This window comes from Hippoglossus hippoglossus, chromosome 1, assembly GCF_009819705.1.
Source record: "Hippoglossus hippoglossus isolate fHipHip1 chromosome 1, fHipHip1.pri, whole genome shotgun sequence".
In the NCBI taxonomy this organism is placed as follows: domain Eukaryota; kingdom Metazoa; phylum Chordata; class Actinopteri; order Pleuronectiformes; family Pleuronectidae; genus Hippoglossus; species Hippoglossus hippoglossus.
The window spans coordinates 30,347,358-30,367,435 of NC_047151.1; the positions used below are offsets into that span (position 1 = coordinate 30,347,358).

Sequence of the window (20,078 nt, forward strand, 5' to 3'; positions counted from 1 at the left end):
GTGCAGGTTGTTAACAAGAACTGGTTTCCTTTATCATAAGGGGCGTTGTGTATCAACCCGCTACTGATTAGAAAGTGAAAGGTCCATGTTCAATTCTTTAGTGGTTACACTGGGGTGTATTAGTGTTCTGAGGCACTGGTTTATTCTGTTGTGTTGGTTCTTTGTTGTCCCCTGAAGTTCAGATGCACTCGTCCATTACTATTTGAACCTCAGCATCTGGGGTTCAAAAATTGTAAAATTATACAGTATATGTATATTTTTGTTATAATTTTTCAGTCAGTTGAAATAAACCCTGAAGAGAACAATTTGGGGTTGTTTTGTGTCTGTACAGACTATAAAAATCACTTTGCATTTTTTATTTCGGTACTTGTACTTTTACTTTTGATACTTAAGTACATTTCAACACCAGATACTTTTGATACTTAAGTACATTTAATATGAGCTACTTTAAGACTTTGACTCAAGTCATTTTCTTACGGGTGACTTTAACTTTTACCGGAGTCACTTTCAGGTAACATATCTGTACTTTTACTCAAGTACTTTCTACACCACTGGCTGCTCCATCACTTTTCTTAATCTCATCGCCAACACTCAGTGCAGAGTAAAGAGCCAGGACACATGTTGTTAATGTCCTGCAGGAGGAGGGCGAGGACAGGTCCTTACTCAGACTGTCTCTGAGAACAACCTACACATCTTCACAGATAAAGTCTGATAAAAAGGAGACGTCTATCAAATAGACCAAAGTCTAAAAATGGACGGTACATGAAAAACAATGTTTTGGCCTGTAGTGTCCTGAAACTTCATAATTCTGATTGTAGGCTCCTCATCTAAAAAACATCCATTCTACTACTGTTGAGTATATAACAGCTGTGAGGGTATTAAGGGTATTATTATTTAACTTTACAAATAATTATGTGAAGTTCCCTTTTTCTCACTTGAGCCCCGCCCCCCAAAATGTCTGTGCACGTCCCTGTACATGACGTTCCCTTCTAGTGAGTGCAGCCGGTCAGTGCTGCCCTCTGCTGGTCGGAGATCAGGGACGTGCACACTGCTGTGACACGCCTGTTCGTCACGTGTGTTTCACAACAAGGGTTTTGTGGTTTAACGATGTGAATATTAAAGTAATTCATATTATTTAAATATATTTTCATTTCATTTGAGCATTTCTGTGAATACATATTCCACAAAGTATCACTATTTTAATATGATCTGTTTTACAATCATATTATTCCATTTTATTCAATTTTCCAATACATAATAATGATTATTATTATGACGCATTATTTCTCGTCTTTGAACATAAGCTGTAGATTAATGATCGCACACTTTCATCACATGATTTATCCTTCTCTTTCAGACCCGGAGCTGCGGTGCTGGCGCCCCCTGTCGGTGGCGCGGTGCAGCAGCAGCTCCTCCCTCCTCTCGGGGACACCTGCTCCATTTTGACACCGACACCGGCGGAGCAGCAGCGGCCCGCAGCGTCTGAAGCGGCCGGCGGAGACACACGCTCCTCGGCGAAGAGTCGCTCCGAGTCCCGGTGCTCGGCGCTCGGCGCTCGGCCTGAAGCAGCTCGTTTGTCGACGGAGGCGCATCAGTGAGGATTTAACGTTTTTCTCCGGCGAAATCTCTCCATTGAGCGGAGGAGGAGGAAGAGGAGGAGGAGGAGGAAGAGGAGGCTCAGGTACCGGCTTTATTCTAATTGGTTTATTTATTACCAGCTTTATTCTGCGGTTTATCATAAGGCGGCTTTGTTGGATCTGCTCAGCGGCAGGATGAGCCGCCGACAGGCCGCAGCTGAGGCTGCAGCCGCGGCCTGTCGGCGGCTGCAGCCCGGGCAGCATCATCCAGAGGCTCCGCTGGTGTGTGTGTGTGTGTGTGTGTGTGTGTCTGTGTGTGTGTGTGTGTGTGGGGGGGGGGGGGGTTATGTAATGTGTGCGCAGAGGACGCATCTAGCTGTGCGTGTGTGTGCGTGCGTGCGTCGGCAGCTATAATGTGGTTTTAACAGCAGCGCATTTAACCCGGGTCAGTCTCCGCCCTGTGTCCCGGGTTAACGTGCAGAGCATCTGTCGCTGGTGCGGCTGGTGTCGGTCCGGGCCTGCAGGGCCTGCAGGGCCGCAGCTCCATCTTTCCTTATTCCCATGATCCCTTGTTCCTGCAGCTTCAACGAACCTCTCATCCACAATCACTGTTTCATCAATAATAATAATTCTTAATGAGCGATGAAAGAGGTTGATGCTAATTATGAATCACAGACTCTAATTAATATAAAAATAAGAACGTTTAGTCGTAAAGATCAGTTTTAACTTGAAGGATTTTCACCTGAAATGTATCAATGAATAAAAACGTAGTTAAACATGTGAGATGATGTTTCATGTAAACCAGAAAAATAAAATAAAACATTCAACTCCTCAACTTTCACATCTGGTTCAGTCTGAAGCTGAACATCAGGTGTGAAAGGTTCCTCAGAGCAGAAGAGGAGTTCTGGGTCTGGATCCAACTGAACCTGGTTCTGTTGGTTTGGACTTTTGGACCAATCACAGGAAGTAGAGACAGAATTAAACAATAGAAGAAGAGGAAGAGGAAGCAGCTGCAGTCTTCACCTCCGACGATATAATGTTTGAACCACGAGGACGTTCACTTGGTGCATTTGAACTAGTGTACTGTAGTACTGTAGTACTTCTGTAGTACTGTGTAGTATTGTAGTACTGTGGAGTACTGAAGCTGCTAGTGATACATCATCATGTTACCATGGCAACTAAATGAAGCTTCATTCATGTTCTCCATTCAAACAGAAAGACTATTCCCCCCCCACCCGACAACACGCCCACTTCAGGCTCCGTCTTCAAACCAATCAGAGTAAAGTATAGGTAGACCCCGCCCACATAGGTGATGACGACAGGACGTACGTTTGTCAGACTCGATTCTTTCGTCCCTAAACTACAACGTGAAACCAGAACTAACAGATCGAAGGAAACAACAAACACATGACGCTTCAGACTCAGAGAGGAAACGTCCTTGAAATGTTTTGGTGATTTATTAATTATTACAGTTTACTGTGGTTATTAAACAACCACCACCACCACACTGCCTGAGGAACACGCCACTTTCTCCAAGTGCCCCCCCATTAGTTCGAGTTCCACATCGAGGTCGTTATCTGGTTTGATCACCAGTTCTCTCTGAGCACAACCTCCAACACCACCACTCTGCTCGTTCACAGGTCCCCGACCTCCACATGACATTGAAAACATTGTCTAGAACCTTCAGCATCTCAGGGTTAATATCATCCACACCCACCATCTTTCCGTCGAGGAGCTCCTTGACACTCCCCCAGCAACCTCTGTCCTAATGTTTCCTAATTCGGATTTACAAATGTCACTACCACCTCTAAAAACAGCAGAAATTAGGATCCACTGATGTGTGAAGTCATCGGTCCGATTGCTCTAAATGTTTAAATACTGCGGTGATGCAGTGGGATGGATCCACTGGCTCTGACAGACGAGATGAGGAGGAAACGAGTGTTCAGGGACTCAGATGTCCCCTGATGATGACTGATCAGCTGATATAGATTCTATAGATCTGTGATCTTTGTGTTGAACCATCCAAACACAAGTTCTCACCACTCTGGTTTATTGGCCGACAGGTCTGTGTGTGATTAATGTTTTCCTTTCTATGTCGAGCCTCTTTTAATCATTTAAAAACATAATTCTGTTAAATTGAATAGATTGAGGACATCACAGATGTCTCTGAATTTAATAATCCTTCAATAAAACGTGTTCCCTCACAGTCTGACCGTGAAGAGATTCTTTTTTTGCCTCCACCTTTGAATTAGATCTTTTTTTTAATTCAGACATCGTTCTTTCTGTCGTCCTCAGTCTCACTCACTGTTTCAACAGCAGCAGAGTATCAGTGTATTTTCTTTATTAGTGACATCACTGCCGTGGCAACCAAACAATCTCCAGTTTTCTCTCTCTAGTCTCAACTGCTGGCTGTCAATCATCAGAGAGTCTGTGTGTCAATCAAACAGACACGCCCCCAAACCTGCAGCTCTTTAAGCTCTAATATCGAATTAATCCGATATTTTCAGATGGGCCGGAGATGAAAGATTGACTTGAGCGAATGAGATCCTAATGACTCGTGGGAACATTTATTACTTCATGGGAGAAGTTGGTGTTTTTTGAATGGCAGTTTATGGCCCAGCCCCGGCTGGATCTCTGTGGTATGAGAGCAGGTGAATCTGAGCTGCAGCCACAGACTGAAGCAGCTCTATGAGAAACACTAGCACCGTGTGTGTGTGTGTGTGTGTGTGTGTGTGTGTGTGTGTGTGTGTGTGTGTGTGTGTGTGTGTGTGTGTGTGTGTGTGTGTGTGTGTGTGTGTGTGTGTGTGTGTGTGTGTGTGTGTGATTCAGATGAGTCATGCTGCTGCATCATGACCACGAGGGGGGGGCGGGTTCTGTGAATGATGCTGATTGGTGGAATGTCCCTCAGACGACACAGAGATTCTTCCCTGTTGGGTTTGAGATGCACGACAGATGATAAGTTGCTCCTCAACCAATCATTGTCTGTCTTTTACAACATGCGCTTGCAACTCACTTCCTGGGACAAGGACAAGAATGTAAATAAACAGTGTGTCTGATGGTTCTGTCTTTTCTCGTTTCCACCTTGTCGATCCAGCAACATCATTACATTCATAAACCTGTTGTCACATCCTGCACAGAGCTGTGCTCCCATTGGTCGACAAGCCCATCACAGGCAAAAAAATCAGGAGCGCGTACATAAAAGGGGCGGGGCTTACTGCATATGGCCAATCACAGAGATGGAGAAGTTTGACTGACAGCAGATCCTCATATTTCACAACGAGGATCAACCTGTTGTTTAATAAAAATCCGAGGAGAACAAACATCCAGAACAAAAGAGACGCAGGATGTTTTTATAGGAGCTCGACGGGATCCTCTAAGAACACTGATGTCATGTTTCAAATGAATTGATTGGTCAGTGGGCGGAGCTTCTATTGGGTTACTAATCTGTAAACTTCATAACCAAACATTGATCCTAAAACTGAACAAATGGACGTAGAGTCCCACAGGTTAAACAAAATCACATGTAGTATATTTAGCATTTGTACGTTTGCTAATGGGCTAATCCATCTCAGCCTCTGTCGACTTGCAGATGAAGAAGATGAGAACAGTGGTGGAGGTGAAACTGAGCTGTGGCTCAGGAGGTAGAGCGGGTGGTCCATTAACCAGAGTGTTGGTGATTTGATCCCTGGACTCCGCATGCTGAGGTATCTGAACTGCCCCTGGTGGCTGTGTGTGGTAGTGCTGTACCCCCCCCCCCCCCCCCACAGGTTCAAAGGACAGAATAAACAGTAACAGCTCAACTGTGTGAGTGGATGTGACATGTAGAGTAAAGCTGTTAAATAAATACATTTACCATCATCTACTGTCTCCACAGCAACAAACCATGATCGTTGGATTAACAAAGACGTGAAGAGAATCTTCGTTAAAACACTTTGTTCCAGATAAACTTTTAAATACGAGGGGGGGGGGATCAGGCTTTGTTTCAAGTCAGGGATGTAATGATGATGTCACAGACTGCAGCTCCGTCACTTGTGTTTCGTGACAAACGTCCGCTGAGGTGTAAAAACTGGGTCAGGAGCTGCAGTCATGGCAACGGGATCAGTAGGTCACAGAGGGAGGAAGCTGTCTGCTGCTGCAGCTGAGGCATGCTGGGAAATGTAGTCATTCCATGCTGAAGTAAGGCGGCCATGTTTGTTTCCCCTGCTGCTGATCAGTAATGCTGCTTCACTCTGTCCAACGTTATCGTTGGAATTATCATCCAACGAACATGAACAGGTCCTTCAACTGATTATTTTTACTTGATGCAGAAAAAGAAACTGATGAAAAGTTTAATGATTTTTTTCATCCTTTCAACCTCAAGATAAAAATAATACTTTAACTTCACATCAAGATTTTAATTAAAGTGAAAAATGATTTGAAGTAAAATATGGAGCTGCTACAACAGGAAAATGCAGATTAAATATTATTTCAGATAAAAATAAAGAACTCCCAAACAAAATAATAACAATAGCAATAATATAATCCAATAAATAATATAAATACATATGTTCTACTTTTAGTCATATTGACGGTTTACAACTTCTCTCTGTAACATGTTGCTGATGAAGTTCTCCTCCCTCAGGTTCTCAGCAACAATGCTGCAGTGAGCATGCTCAGAGTGCTGATCGTTACCATGGCGATATTTGGCGGCGGCCAGACGTGTGGCGGTCAGGATAACTGCTCGGCTAACAGCGAGTCCAAAGATTACTGTTACTCTGCTCGTATCCGCAGCACGGTGCTGCAGGGGCTGTCGTTCGGAGGAGTGCCCACCGTGCTCGCCCTGGACTTCATGTGCTTCCTGGTGAGTCACTGCCGCCACCACACACACACACACACACACACACACACACGCACACACACACACACACGCACCCCCCCAGAGCCAGAGGAGAAACATGGTAGTTCTGTGTGATCAAAGATGACTTCAGGTTCAGGTCTGACAAACGTACAGAAAGTTAGTAAAACACAGCTGTCGTCATGGCGACGTGAAATCCATCTGCACATGTTTAACAGTCGTGTGTTGTGTCACTCAAGTGATACTGATGCAGATGGAGTGAAAACAGTGTTGCATTGTGGGAGCTGCTGTTTTGCTGTTCCTGTCGACCGTGAAAGTCGACAATTCGTTATATTGTGTTTCTGTGACCTTTGACATCTCGGCCACCATGAGACGTCTGACAGGAAGTCTTTGTCTTTCTCTCCAGGTGCTGCTCTTTGTCTTTTCTATTCTGCGGAAAGTTGCGTGGGACTATGGCCGCCTGGCGCTGGTCACCGACGCCGACAGGTAAACAGTTTTCAAATTTCCAAAATGTGGAGGTGAGAAACAGTCCTGGACCTCATAAAGGTCTCATGGTCCAGATGCCAGATCCCTCTTCAGTGGTGTCTGTCCATGTCAGTCAGAAGACAAGTTGGAGATTGTTAGTTCAGACCTTCAGTCTTTCAGTTATTTAGAACATTAGTCCTTTATTCTGTTCTTCAGGACGAAGGTTCTTTAGACAGTTTGTCCTTTAGATCCTCGGTGCTCTAGTCTGTTTGACCTTTTGTCCATCAGTGCTTTACAATGTTTGACCTTGAGTCCTTCAGATCTCTACTCAGTTAGTCCTTTAGTTTGTTAGCACTTTAAAACGTTAGACCTTCAGTTCTCTGACTTTCTGTGTGATCAGTCAGATTAAATGTACGTGAACACAGTCGTGTTGTTGAACTGCAGTTGTGAAGGTTTCTGGTGAAGCCTCTCTTAAACACAGTTGACAGATGTCAGGTCTATTCTGACTGTTGTTGGATTCTTCTTCTGTATGAACCGTCAGAGTTTGTGTTGCTGTTGTGTTGCTGTTGTGTTGTCGTCCTCTCAGCAACGTTTCTCTCTCACAGCAGCATTTTGTTTTCTTTCTGTTTCTCGTCCTGAAGACTAAAGAAGCGTTTCAGCAACGTGGAGGAACGGGAATAGTATGTTGCTGCTTCTCCGTGTTTGGTTTTCCTGCTAACATCTTCCTCTTCTTCTGGTTTCATTAACAGGGTTCTGCTCTCTGATTGGTGTACTAACACAACTCCTCCTCCTCCTTCTTCATTTCCATGTGTGTGTGTTTTAGTATGGGGGGTTATTTGTGCCACTCACCAAATCGATGTTGTGTATTAATGAAATGCCAATCTTGTCACGAATATAAGATTGACAGTGTAGAGTGGCTGTGCTTCCCCCTACAGGCAGGGATGAAACTGTTGCGTTCACCTGTACCAGCTCTTCTGTTTCATCCAACACACAACATTAAACTGAAACACGTGTGTGTTTGTTGTGTAATTACAGATTAACAGAATAAAAACTGAATGCACTTAACTCCGGAGATTCTCCGCACTTTCTCAGGAGGACGTACATGTGTGAACGCAGAAGGCCGAGTGAGAGCCTCTGTATCATCTGCAGACTTCATCACATGATCTCTGCAGATGAGTTAATACGTCACTTCCTCGTCTTACTTCGATGAAAACGATGACGCACATGCCGCCATTCTCTTACTGATTGGTTCTTTATCCGTCATGAAAAGGCTCATCTGTGGCACCAGTCACCCCCCATACCCCATGAAACTGACCTGGGTATTTGAGTGAAGAAACAGGCTCTGGATCAGTCTCTGTTATGTGATGCTAACTGATGCAATGCTAACAGATTTGATGCTAACACTGCTCCACACTTCTCTCCACTTGAATGTTAACTCAGCCGAAGACGAGACAGAGATAACTATGAGCCGGTGAAAAGGTAACAGTTTGTGTTTGTAGCTCAGTGAGTTGTAACCACGTGACGTGCTAGTTAGCATGTTAGCTAATCCGACATATGAGCTCTTCTAAAGTACAGAATGTGGTGAGTTCCTAGTCAACATCAAAACCCAAGATGGCCGCTCAGAAAGCTACGCACGTCATCCAACTTCTATCGGTGGAAATGTTGGTGACTGGTATGGTTAGCAATGTTTAACACACACACACACACACACACACAGTGAAATATAAACCATCAGACGTACTGAGACGTGATTAATGAAGTGTTAACGTCATTCTCACTTTGCTACGTTCTCATTCACTTTCAATTATTTTCGTAACTAATCACTTTAAGAAGTTGTTGAATACATTTTTTCCTGACTCTGGTTGAGTGGCAACTTCATCGAGAAGGAAGCAGCTGAAGAGTCAGAAGAAACACGTTAACATCAGGATACACATCTGAACTGTTTAGTGGACAGCTCTGTCTGTTTTAGCATCTATTCTACTTCCTGTTAGCTCCCTCAGTGTCTCGTGTCGGAGGAACTAACCTCAGTCAGTGCGGAGGTCAAAGGTCACAGTGGCTACATGCTAACAGCTAACAGTCACCTGACTCCTTCCTGTCTGTCTCCACAGTGTTGCCTCGGCAATGCACTCAGAAACGCCCGACCGCTACGAACGCCTCACGTCCGTCTCCAGCTCCGTCGACTTCGACCAGAGAGACAACGTAAGGACCTTCATCAGTTCTCCACTTCATCATCGACTGAGCTGTGCACGTCCATGACTGTGACCAGTGACTGAATGGAAACACACGTTCCAAAAACACTGATACAGATACTCGAGTTATACATTTCAGATACAGATATTTTAACAAATATATATACATTGAAATAAGAATACAAATAATAGCCTTATGTAAAATATAAACATAAATGCACATCTTTACTGCTTCGTTTATTATGTAAAATTAAAGTTTACATACCAGCAAACTGAAACAAGGAAACTGAAAGTTTCGTCAACATTGGGATTATTTATCTTGTAATGTTGATTTTACAAACTAAAATAAATTCTCATGATGAATAAAACTTTTTCTTTTGTTTGGCTGTAATGAGCCTCCATACCACCATGCCACTCTGGTGATGGTGCAGCGCCCTCTGGTGGTGCAGATGTAAACTGAAGAATAAGACTGGAGCTGCTCTTCTTTGATGAAATGATCATTTTAATTTGGTCCTGATGAAGTTTGATGTTCATAAAGTTGAACAACACTTCCTGCAGTGTCAGTCCGTCACTTCATGTTGAGACGTTTTGTGTAAAGTGTGTGTTTGTTGTGTGTTGGACCAGTGAAAGTGGAGTTTAGCAGGTTTCTGTTTGCTTTTAATCTGATAAATGATAATCCAGTTTAACACTGAGCAGGTGAAAGGAGGTCAACCGGAGACCATGGGTCATCGGCTGAAGCTCCGCCCACACAAAAACAAATGAAACAAAACAAAAACTGTCCTTAATCTGACTCAACTGGAAATGAGTAGAAAACGTTTGTGTTTGAGATTTTCACTTTGATTTGTGTGTTCTGACCTGCAGGGCTTCTGCTCGTGGCTGACGGCCATCTTCAGAATAAAGTGAGTCAAAGGTTCAGTCGTCACTTTACCCATCTAACATCAGCAGACCTGTGTTTTATATGTAGCTCACTCGTTTTCTTACTTTGTGTATTCAAACCTGTAGTTTTTATCAAGGTAACGTTTCCTTTGGTGGCCTGTTGGTGGCGTTATATCCTCTTTGTGCATGTGTCAGCGTTTTGTTTGTCAGAGGAGTAAAAAGTGAGAAAAGATGGCAGCGTTGTATCTGAGATATTTTGGCTTCATTTCTGGAGGAAGTGGAGATGTGGCGTCCATCTTTTTTACTCTGTGGTTGTGACTGAGATGCCCCCTGGTGGCAGAAAGCTACATGTTGTGTGTTTAACTTTACATCAGTGTCATGTTTTGATTGGTCCTCCTGCAGGGATGAAGAGATCAGAGAGAAATGTGGGGAGGATGCTGTTCACTACCTTTCCTTCCAGCGCCACATCATCGGCCTGCTGGTCGTAGTCGGAGTCCTCTCCGTCGGCATCGTCCTGCCCGTCAACTTCTCTGGAGACCTGCTGGGTAAGAACACCTGCACCACACCTGTTGGAGGTCAGTCTGTACAAAGACATAAACGCACCTCATAGATTTCCTCAGCAGCCGGACAGAAACCTGTGGACTCTGGTCTGGAGTTGTGTCTCACTGTGTTCTCGTCTGGTTGGTTTTAGTCAGAATTATCAGTAAAGATGCGTTCCTAAGCCAAGGAGTACCCGGACCTCCTTCTAAAGAAGGTAACGGCAGGTGCTCTGTGTTAGTCTGATGGTAGACGGTGGTTTTAGTTGAACCTGGATCAGTGTGGTCAGGACGTGTAGCTCTGTGTTTCAGTAGAGTAGTGATTCACTCATCAGTCCGACCATGTGATATGACCGAAAACTCCTGCTGCTACGGAAACTTAGGTTGTTTTGTCCGCTGTTGATTTCTGGAAGGAAAATATAATTTTAATTTCGAGCTTCACCTGAAGAAATGAGCAGTTTCAGCTCTAACGTGTTTCCTGATGACAAACTTCTTCTGGTCTTTTTTCCAGAAAACAACGCCTACAGCTTCGGACGCACCACGATAGCCAACCTTAAGTCTGGGTGAGTCCACAGTCATCGCTGCTGGAGTTGTTAAGGAAGACGGGGGCTGCTGATTGGCCCAGATGTGACCATGTGATCATTGCTAGTTATCAGATCCAGAATAGAAAGGAAGAGTTTATGGCCTGTGAGCCTTTGGGAGCTTTTAGTGTGAAACATGCACAGGAATTGTTGAGTTCAATGACAAGAGCTTAACAACAATTCAAAAATACGTCAAAGCAGAAAACTGGCGTTAATCTGATAATTGTATGTTTAGCCTAGCTTCGCACAAAGACTTGAAGCAGAGGGAAACTATTAGCATAGCTTAGCACAAAGACTTGAAGCAGAGGGAAACTGTTAGCACAGCTTAGCACAAAGACTTGAAGCAGAGGGAAACTGTTAGCTTGGCTCCAAAGTTAAGAATCCTCCATCATTTGAAAGTCTGTAGGTTTGAACTAACGATTTAAATGTTAAAATATTGTTTTTAAATGAAATCAATGTTTTGTTCAGGAACAATCTGCTGTGGCTCCACACCTCGTTTGCCTTCATGTATCTGCTCCTGACCGTCTACAGCATGAGGAGACACACGTCCAAGATGCACTACAAGGAGGACGACCTGGTACGAGTCCTCAGGAAACTGAAGAGGCCACATCTCATTCCTGCTGCTCCTCCAACTCTCACATATGTTCACTGTTTAATCCCAGTTTTGTGTCTTGCAGGTGAAACGCACTTTATTCATTAACTGCATCTCTAAATACGCTGAGGAGAGTCAGATCAAACAGCACTTTGAGTAAGTTCACTGGAACATATCGTCCTGTGGTGATGAGGAAACAGTACAGATGTATAATTATAGATTATACGACGACAGCAGGTTATAGGACACACCCATCCATAATGTGGAGCCAAACCCAGCTGACGTTGGGCAAGAGGCTGGGTTTAACCTAGACAGGTTAAAAGAACGCGGCATTATTCAAAATAAAAACATGTGTTATATAAAAATATAGTTTTGTTGGTGAAGAAGAAGAAGTCGTCAGTGACTCTTGAAGAGGCTTGAGCTCGTTCTCTCTGTTTGCAGACAGGCGTATGAGAACTGCACCGTGCTGGAGGCTCGGATCTGCTACAACGTGGCCAAACTGATGTCTCTGAATGCAGAGAGGTGAGACGGGCCCGGTGCATGCTGGGATACGACCAAACGTCTGCTTCTTCAGAGTCCTGCTTGAGTCTGCAGAACTTCCTGTAGAATCTTAATGTTTTTAAGTTTCCTTCAGTATCACATTGATTGTCTGTCCATCACTGAGTTCACTGCAAACAGGAGCTGATCCCAGTCAATGCAGCTGCTTTAATGAGACGTGTGTTTGTGTTTTACAGGAAGAAGACGGAGCGCAGTAAGAAGTTCTTCACCGACCTGATGGCGAAGGAACACGTTCCCACCATGATCAACCCCAAACCCTGTGGACACCTGTGCTGCTGCGCCATCACCGGCTGCGAGGAGGTGACGCTCCTGAGCTTCAGCTGCGATAACATTACAGCAGAAAACCAGACGCTTCAGCTTCTACATCTCAGATTCATGAGGAGAAAATGTATCAGGGAATCTGGACAGATGTGGACATCAGTTTCTAAACTTTTAGTTTCATCATTTCTGTTCAGATCTGCAGGAGGAACAAGTTTCAGCTCATATTCATGTTCTTCAAAGTTTTATTTTAACACACGCCAACTTCCAAACAAAGTGTCCACAGTTTTTCATCCAACATACAATGACTTCACGTTTTCTGAAAGTTCTGTTATGTTTTAAGGAAAATTTGGACTGTAAATAAAGATGGTCGACACGTCTCCACTTCCTCCCATTGCACAAAAGTGAAGCTAAAATATCTCAGATACGAAAGCTGCCATCTTGTGGCGATGACATCATTTGCAGTCAGTCTGTGCAGAAGGAGGTTTATTATCAGTGCTGCCGTCAGCCATCATCTGGCGCCACCTGCAGGTCAAGGGCTGGTCATAGTTCACATGTAGGAACATGCAGAACCTGAATGAGGATGAGAGTCCGAAGCGTTTGTGCTAACATGCTGAACCTGATGTGTTTCGTGCAGGAGGAGGCGGTGAGCTTCTACACGAAGAGAGAGTCCAAACTGAAGGAGGAGTACAGGAAGGAGAAGGAGAAGGTCCACACCAAACCGCTGGGCATGGCCTTCGTCACCTTCCAGAACGAGTCCATGACCGCCATGTGAGCCCCGCCCCCATGTTAACCCCCACGTAGTTCATTCATTAGTTTGTCTTTACATCATTTGTTTGTATTAAATTATATTAACATTGCTGTTACCCCGCCTCTTTCTGTGACCCCACCCCTCCATCTGGTTCCACCTCCTCTCCGCAGTATTTTGAAAGATTTTAACGCCTGTCAAGTTCAGGGTTGTCGGTGTCGACAGGAGCCACGATCCTCTCAGTTCAGCGACGTTCTTCACGTTCACAACTGGAGCGTTTCATACGCACCTGACCCGCAGAACGTCCGCTGGTACGTCCACAAGCTCCACCCACCTCACACCACACCGAACAAACAAACCCCTTCAGATCAGCTGATGCTGTGTGCTGGTTTGTTCCTGCAGGGAGCATCTGTCGCTGGGTGGGATCTCCTGGTGGATCCGCTGCTTCATCATCAACTGCATCCTCTTCCTCCTGCTCTTCTTCCTCACCACACCTGCCATCATCATCTCCACAATGGACAAGTTCAACGTCACCAAACCCGTCGAGTATCTAAACGTAAGAACCCACAAGCAGCTGTGTTACAGGTCTGAGCAGGTGGTCAGCAGAACCACTGGCTCAGAGGCTCCGCCCACACTGATGCATTTTCATTTTAAATGTAAATCACCTGAAAACACGTCACATGACCATTCACGTACACTGGTCATGTGGTGTAAACAGGAAGTAGATTGTCTCCTCTGCAGTTGGTTGCTTAGTAACAGAGGAGCAGTGAAGGTGAAGAGTCAGAGCAGGGACGACGAGGTGGAACTGTAACTGACAGGAAGTGTTAGCGACGCTTTGTGTTCACCGCTGGTAGTCGAGTCACGTGACTGATGAGGACCAATCAGGAAGAGAACGTGGGCGTCATCGTTTACAAAAGTCTGTTTCTTTTTTTAAAGATACCTTTATTATTATTAGGGCATTCATTAGTTATTGTTTACATATAGACGCCCAGGAATTTGAAGCGGCTCACCCTCTCCACCTCGAGCCCACGGATGAGCAGTGGCCGATGAGTGTTGAGGATGAGATTGTTCTCTTCACACCAAGTCACCAGACCGGCCACCTCACGTCTATACGCAGTTTCCACGCCGCCGGTGACCAGTCCAATGACTGTGGTGTCGTCAGCACATTTCCGGATGGAGTTGTCCTTGTGAGTCGTGTGTGAACAGTGTGTAGAGCATGGGGCTGAGAACACATCCTTGCTGGGTACCAGTGTTCATCCCAGTGTTCTAATGGCTTCAGCCAATGGTTCGATCGCAATTGCAAGTAACAAGGGCGACAGGGGGCCCCTTGTCTTGTGCCCTTCCCCCAATGTGAAGTACAGAGAGCATTTACCATGACGACAGCCCCTTGGGGGTTATGATACAACAACATGACACAGCCAATCGCATTTCAAATTCTTTAAGTGTAAAAAACCCAAACTTTCCATTCTATGCAATCAAACGCTTCTTCTGCGTTCAGTGAGACCCCCGTACGTTGCCGAATATTTTACTGGCAGAGTGGAAAATGTTAATTTACTGATAATATATTGCAAGTCTCAGCGTCTGTTCGTCCAGACTAATACACAACCCCGGAGTTTTCAAACTAAAACGAGACCAGCAGCGTTTACACAAGTCTCTGAATTAGAGGCTGTAAATACTCCGCTAGGCGTAACCATAGCAACAGTGATGATTTTAGAAATTAAAACTTGTCTGTGTGGGCGGAGCCTGACTCTGACTCTCTCTCCAGAATCCCATCGTCACTCAGTTCTTCCCGACTCTGCTTCTCTGGGCGTTCTCTGCTCTGCTGCCAACCATCGTCTATTACTCTGCGTTCTTCGAGGCTCACTGGACCAGGTAACTTCTTCTTCATCATCTTCATCAGGGTCAGGACGAAAACATGACATTACCACTGTGGTGTTAAAACTAGCAGAGGCTCAGGTCAGGGGTCAAGACAAGTTCGAATCACATCTGCCTCACATCAAATCTCAAGTCTTTCGTGAAGACTTTGATTTGACCCTGATTTGACCTCTCATATGTTTGCAGGTCTGGAGAAAACAGGACAACGATGCACAAATGTTACACCTTCCTGATCTTCATGGTGCTGCTGCTTCCTTCTCTCGGACTCAGCAGGTGATGAAACGTTCAGACTGTAAGAATCTGACGTGACCTTTGACCTCTGGTGTCCGAACTAAACCGTCTCTATCTGTCTTTTTCAGTCTGGATGTTTTCTTCCGTTGGCTCTTCGATAGAAAGTTCCTGGCTGATGCTAAAGTCAGATTTGAGTGAGCCCAGAACATTTATACATTCAAGTTTTTGATTACACTGAAAATTGATAGTCAATGAATTTTCTGAACATAGTTAACATAAAACCTATTTTTCTCTAGAATTTTTAAAATGCAAATACATTTCCAAATTAAATTTATATAATTTTTTTTAATGATTCCATTTTTTATATTGACGCTCCTGGTTTTCCATGGTTTGTGGTAAATAAAGTAAAAGTGTCTGTATCTTTGTTTTGATCAACTTGTCCCTTCAGGTGCGTCTTCCTGCCTGATAACGGAGCTTTCTTCGTCAATTATGTCATCGCCTCTGCGTTCATTGGAAACGCCATGGACCTGTTGAGGATCCCGGGTCTACTCATGTACATGATTCGGCTGTGCCTGGCTCGCTCTGCCGCCGACCGCCGCAACGTCAAGAGGGTGAGGATCAGTTTGTAGTAACACAATGAGAAGAAAGGTCTGTCTTTTTGTTAACATGTAGAGACACGTCTGTTATTATTGAACATGTCCGCCTCATGGGGGCGCTGCTGTGATTCTATACTGATGAAGTCATGACGTGTCGTCCCTCCAGCACCAGGCCTATGAGTTCCAGTTCGGAGCCGCATACGCCTGGATGATGAACGTCTTCACGGTGGTGATGGCCTACAGCATCACCTGCCCCATCATCGTCCCCTTTGGTCAGTCAACACGACACACTGCAGCAGCATCACACAGTCAACAGCAGTATATATTTCACAGTGTCAGTACTACAATACTGTTGAAGTACTGATGTACTGATACTAGTAACCAGTGCAATCAAACTTCATTCACATCATATCAGAATCTATGATAAATCTAAGTTTTGTCAGTTGGGGGGGGGGGGGGGGTAGTTTTTCAGTTTTTAATAGAGAAAAATAATGAAGCATTTGGTTGCAATGGTAACATCATGATGGTATCACTAGCAGCATCAGCACCTTCAGGCACAGTACTCCACAGTACTTCAATGCTCCAGAGTACTTCAGTACTCCACAGTACTTCAATGCTCCAGAGTACTTCAGTATTCTACAGTGCTCCAGAGTACTCCACAGTACTTCAGTACTCCACAGTACATCAGTGCTCCAGAGTACTTCAGTACTCTACAGTGCTCCAGAGTACTCCTCAGTACTCCACAGTACTTCAGTACTCCACAGTACTTCAATGCTCCAGAGTACTTCAGTACTCTACAGTGCTCCAGAGTACTCCTCAGTACTCCACAGTACTTCAGTACTCCACAGTACATCAGTGCTCCAGAGTACTTCAGTACTCTACAGTGCTCCAGAGTACTCCACAGTACTTCAGTACTCCACAGTACTTCAACGCTCCAGAGTACTTCAGTACTCTACAGTGCTCCAGAGTACTCCTCAGTACTCCACAGTACTTCAGTACTCCACAGTACATCAGTGCTCCAGAGTACTTCAGTACTCTACAGTGCTCCAGAGTACTCCTCAGTACTCCACAGTACTTCAGTACTCCACAGTACATCAGTGCTCCAGAGTACTACAGTACTCCAAACTAGTTCAAATGCACCAACAGAACCATGGTTCAGTTTGATCCAGACCCAGAACACCTTCTGGTCTGAGGAACCTTTCACACCTGATGTTTAGCTTCAGACTGAACTGAAGAGATTGAAGCTCTGAACCAAACCAGGTGTGAAAGTGACCTGAGTCTGGTGTGATTCAACGAAGTCAGAATCCAGATCCAGTCTCATTAGTCCAGGTCAGGTTTTATTGAGTTTTAAATCAGTCCATTCTGCAGTTTTTGTCAAGTCAGCAGTAACTGGTCTAATCAGAGTATATTAAAGCACCTGTGTGACTCACCTGCCCCCCCTGCAGGTCTGATGTACATGCTGCTTAAACACCTGGTGGACCGATACAACATGTACTACGCCTACCTGCCGTCCAAACTGGACAAGAAGATCCACTCGGGAGCCGTCACCCAGGTGGTGGCTGCACCCATCCTCTGCCTCTTCTGGCTACTCTTCTTCTCTACTGTACGCACAGGTAAACCTCGCCCCCTGCTGGACAAACCGCTAGGCCACATTTTCTACTCAATCGGTAACCTTATCAAAGCAGTCAAATCCTGATCAAAATGAAAAAAATGCTCCATGATTAAGTGTCGTGATGGTTATGACCTGTATTTAAAGTGCTAACAAATGCTAATGTGACAGGTTTTGAGACACCGACCTCCATGTTTACTCTGGTGGTGCTGATCGTCACCATCGTGGTCTGTCTGTCCCACATCTGTTTCGGACACTTCAAGTACCTCAGTGCTCACAACTACAAGGTACAGCTGCTAAACACTGAGAATGAAACACAAATGTAGTTGTTCAGGACACTGTCTCACTCAGCGTCTTTTTCTCAGATCGACACCAAGGAGAATGATGTAGACACTGTTGAAAACGGACGTCCAGCTCGTCCCTCGTTCTCGCCCGTCACCAAATCTCAGGTGAGAAGACGTTAGTAACTCAAGTGGGGGGTTTGTTTGAAGGAGTTTTAAATCTCCAGTTTATTGTAGTTACAGCACCTTGTCAGTAGGGGTGCTGCAGCCCCCTCAGTACCCCTACTTCCAGCATTGTTGGTCCGATCAGATAATGGTTAATCCTCAGGTTTAATTATTTTGCAAATGAGTCTGAATATTTTAAACTTCATCGTAGGTTGTGAGCTCTGTTTTGTCTCCCCTTGCTTGTTTACCTGGTTCTTGGGGTTTTATCTGGTCCGACAGCAGCAGCAGCAGCAGCAGATGTACATCGCCCAGGTGCTTCAGGACCCAAACTCGGACGAGCCAGGGGGTGGCAGCGGCGAGGAGGACCGCGGGTCGTCCCAGGATGAGGAGCTGCTGAACGGAGGAAACAGCATAAACGAGGCGGATTTCCAGTCAGGGGAGGACAGTCTGATTGCCAACGAGGTCCGCCAGTAGCTGGAGGTGGAACCAAAGGGAGCAGGTGGAGCTAGCTGAGTCCTCAACCATACAACATGGAGAATTAATGTGAATCACTACACACACGCAGATAAACAAACAGACACAGTTAGCTCCACCCCCTCCCTGCTCGAAGACTTGACCCTGACCTTTGACGCCGGCGCTGGGTCGCCAATATCCAGTCCTGCTTGTCTGTAGAAACTTGGTGGACATCAAACTGTTTCGCAGGAAGTCACTGTACATAACCACAAAGCCAAAAGTTTTTCTTATTTTGTTTTGAGGACTGGGTTTAAAATTTTGTGCCTGGGCTGGACTTTGTTTGTTCGTACTCGTGTCTTGACTCATCATCCCACCGCGGGTCGCAGGGACTCCTACCAGGGGTCAGAGCTGACGCTGTCTTTTTCCTCGGCCTGGTAAACGCCACCAAACAATTTCTGCTGTCGCCGTCCTCCGGTATCGGAGAGCTAATAATTCGCCAATCTCTCGTAGTGGTAGAAGCTTTGCTTATGCAGACGCATCACGGCCTCCTTTCCCTTTTCACTTTCTCCTCTTTCTTTTTATGGAACCCGTCGGTTGTGGATTTTGCTGGAACATTCAACACATTACCTGGAAGTTTTGGATTTTTTTGATCTGCCAAGCTTGTGCTGCATGTTGCTGTCTGCGTTGAAGATATCGCCACCAAACGATGTCATCCATCACAGGACTGTAGTGAACGCACCTGATCTCCACTCAGTCCCAGCAGCACGTCGTCCTACCCGCTGAATGAACGTAAAGCTTCTGGCTTTAGTTGGATGACTTCTCGGCCATCGAACAACTGGATTCAACACAAGGATTCCTTCCTTCCTCAGTTTTGATTTCACCTGAACTACCTTAAATAATGAATACAAGACAAAGGGAACGGGGATGTTTGTGTCTGTGTAGGTTTAGCAATCAAGACTCTTCATTGGCGGGAGAACTTTGTGAAGACGCTCTGTTATGTCCAGCAGCAGCAGTTGAGTAGTTGAGTTCAGGTGGAACAGCCGCGCTTTTCAACCGGACCGTCGATCCTCAACACCTGAAGCTGTCAGGAAGGACTCTCAAGGGAAAAAGTTTTTTGTTTGTGTGTGTTTCGAAGTGTGCACTCTGTTTGTTTGTTTGTTTGTGTGTGTGTGTGTGTGTGTGTGTCCAGTAGCTTATCGTACACCAGCCTTCATAATTAAAGGTTCATCAACATCACCATGTAACCAAAACGCCACGTTAGGCTCACATGAAGCATGTTTGACCCTAAAAGTCACCTGATGTTGAGTCTTTTCACCTTTTGGTTCAGGATGTCTTAGCCTAGCATAGTACAAAAGACCAACCATGTGCTTGTTGTACACGTTGTGTCTTCTTGTTAGCATCTTTCAAAGACTTCTTTGATATTAAGATTGAAATATTAGTGTATTGGTCCAGTTAGCATAAAGGTCTAGGTTTTCAGCCCTGGCTCTAGTCGACAAAATCCAGTTGTCTCCTGTGTGGATTTGGTGGCGAGCTAGCTTGCTAGCTACCAAAACCTGGAACACTTGACCCTTAAATCTGAGATGTTGACCAAAGGAGGATCTGTGTACAAAGCGTTAGAGCCCAAAATGGAGAACGATATCGTAGCTTATTAGCT

At 45.0% G+C, this 20,078-nt stretch overlaps 1 protein-coding gene across 7 annotated transcripts; it reads left to right on the forward strand.

Annotated features, from left to right (window-relative positions):
- The first annotated feature begins 1,415 nt into the window (after positions 1-1,415).
- Positions 1,416-19,433, forward strand: LOC117763698 (CSC1-like protein 2). 7 transcript variants are annotated; one of them, XM_034589104.1, is made up of 24 exons: positions 1,416-1,683; positions 6,203-6,417; positions 6,818-6,897; positions 7,518-7,556; positions 8,985-9,075; positions 9,927-9,964; positions 10,344-10,486; positions 10,989-11,040; positions 11,527-11,635; positions 11,736-11,806; positions 12,092-12,172; positions 12,385-12,508; positions 13,104-13,237; positions 13,388-13,525; positions 13,617-13,770; positions 14,980-15,086; positions 15,276-15,362; positions 15,449-15,514; positions 15,769-15,931; positions 16,083-16,188; positions 17,362-17,529; positions 17,697-17,812; positions 17,891-17,982; positions 18,248-19,433. In XM_034589104.1, exons 2-24 carry the CDS (start codon positions 6,226-6,228, stop codon positions 18,366-18,368), a joined length of 2,472 nt encoding a protein of 823 aa, XP_034444995.1. In that variant the 5' UTR covers positions 1,416-1,683; positions 6,203-6,225; the 3' UTR covers positions 18,369-19,433. The 7 variants fall into 7 exon arrangements, with proteins under 7 accessions (XP_034444995.1, XP_034444949.1, XP_034444957.1 ...); XM_034589058.1 differs by having other exon boundaries at positions 17,891-17,974; positions 18,245-19,433; XM_034589066.1 differs by having other exon boundaries at positions 1,416-1,681; positions 6,199-6,417; positions 17,891-17,974; positions 18,245-19,433.
- The last annotated feature ends 645 nt before the right edge of the window (positions 19,434-20,078 follow it).

Bases quoted from the DNA above. Each gene is read 5' to 3' on its own strand.
- LOC117763698 (XM_034589058.1), top strand. From the start codon at position 6,226: ATGCTCAGAGTGCTGATCGTTACCATGGCGATATTTGGCGGCGGCCAG. The intron at 11,807-12,091 runs GTAAGTTCACTG...CTCTGTTTGCAG, and splicing joins CAGATCAAACAGCACTTTGA to ACAGGCGTATGAGAACTGCA. The intron at 15,087-15,275 runs GTAACTTCTTCT...ATATGTTTGCAG, and splicing joins TTCGAGGCTCACTGGACCAG to GTCTGGAGAAAACAGGACAA.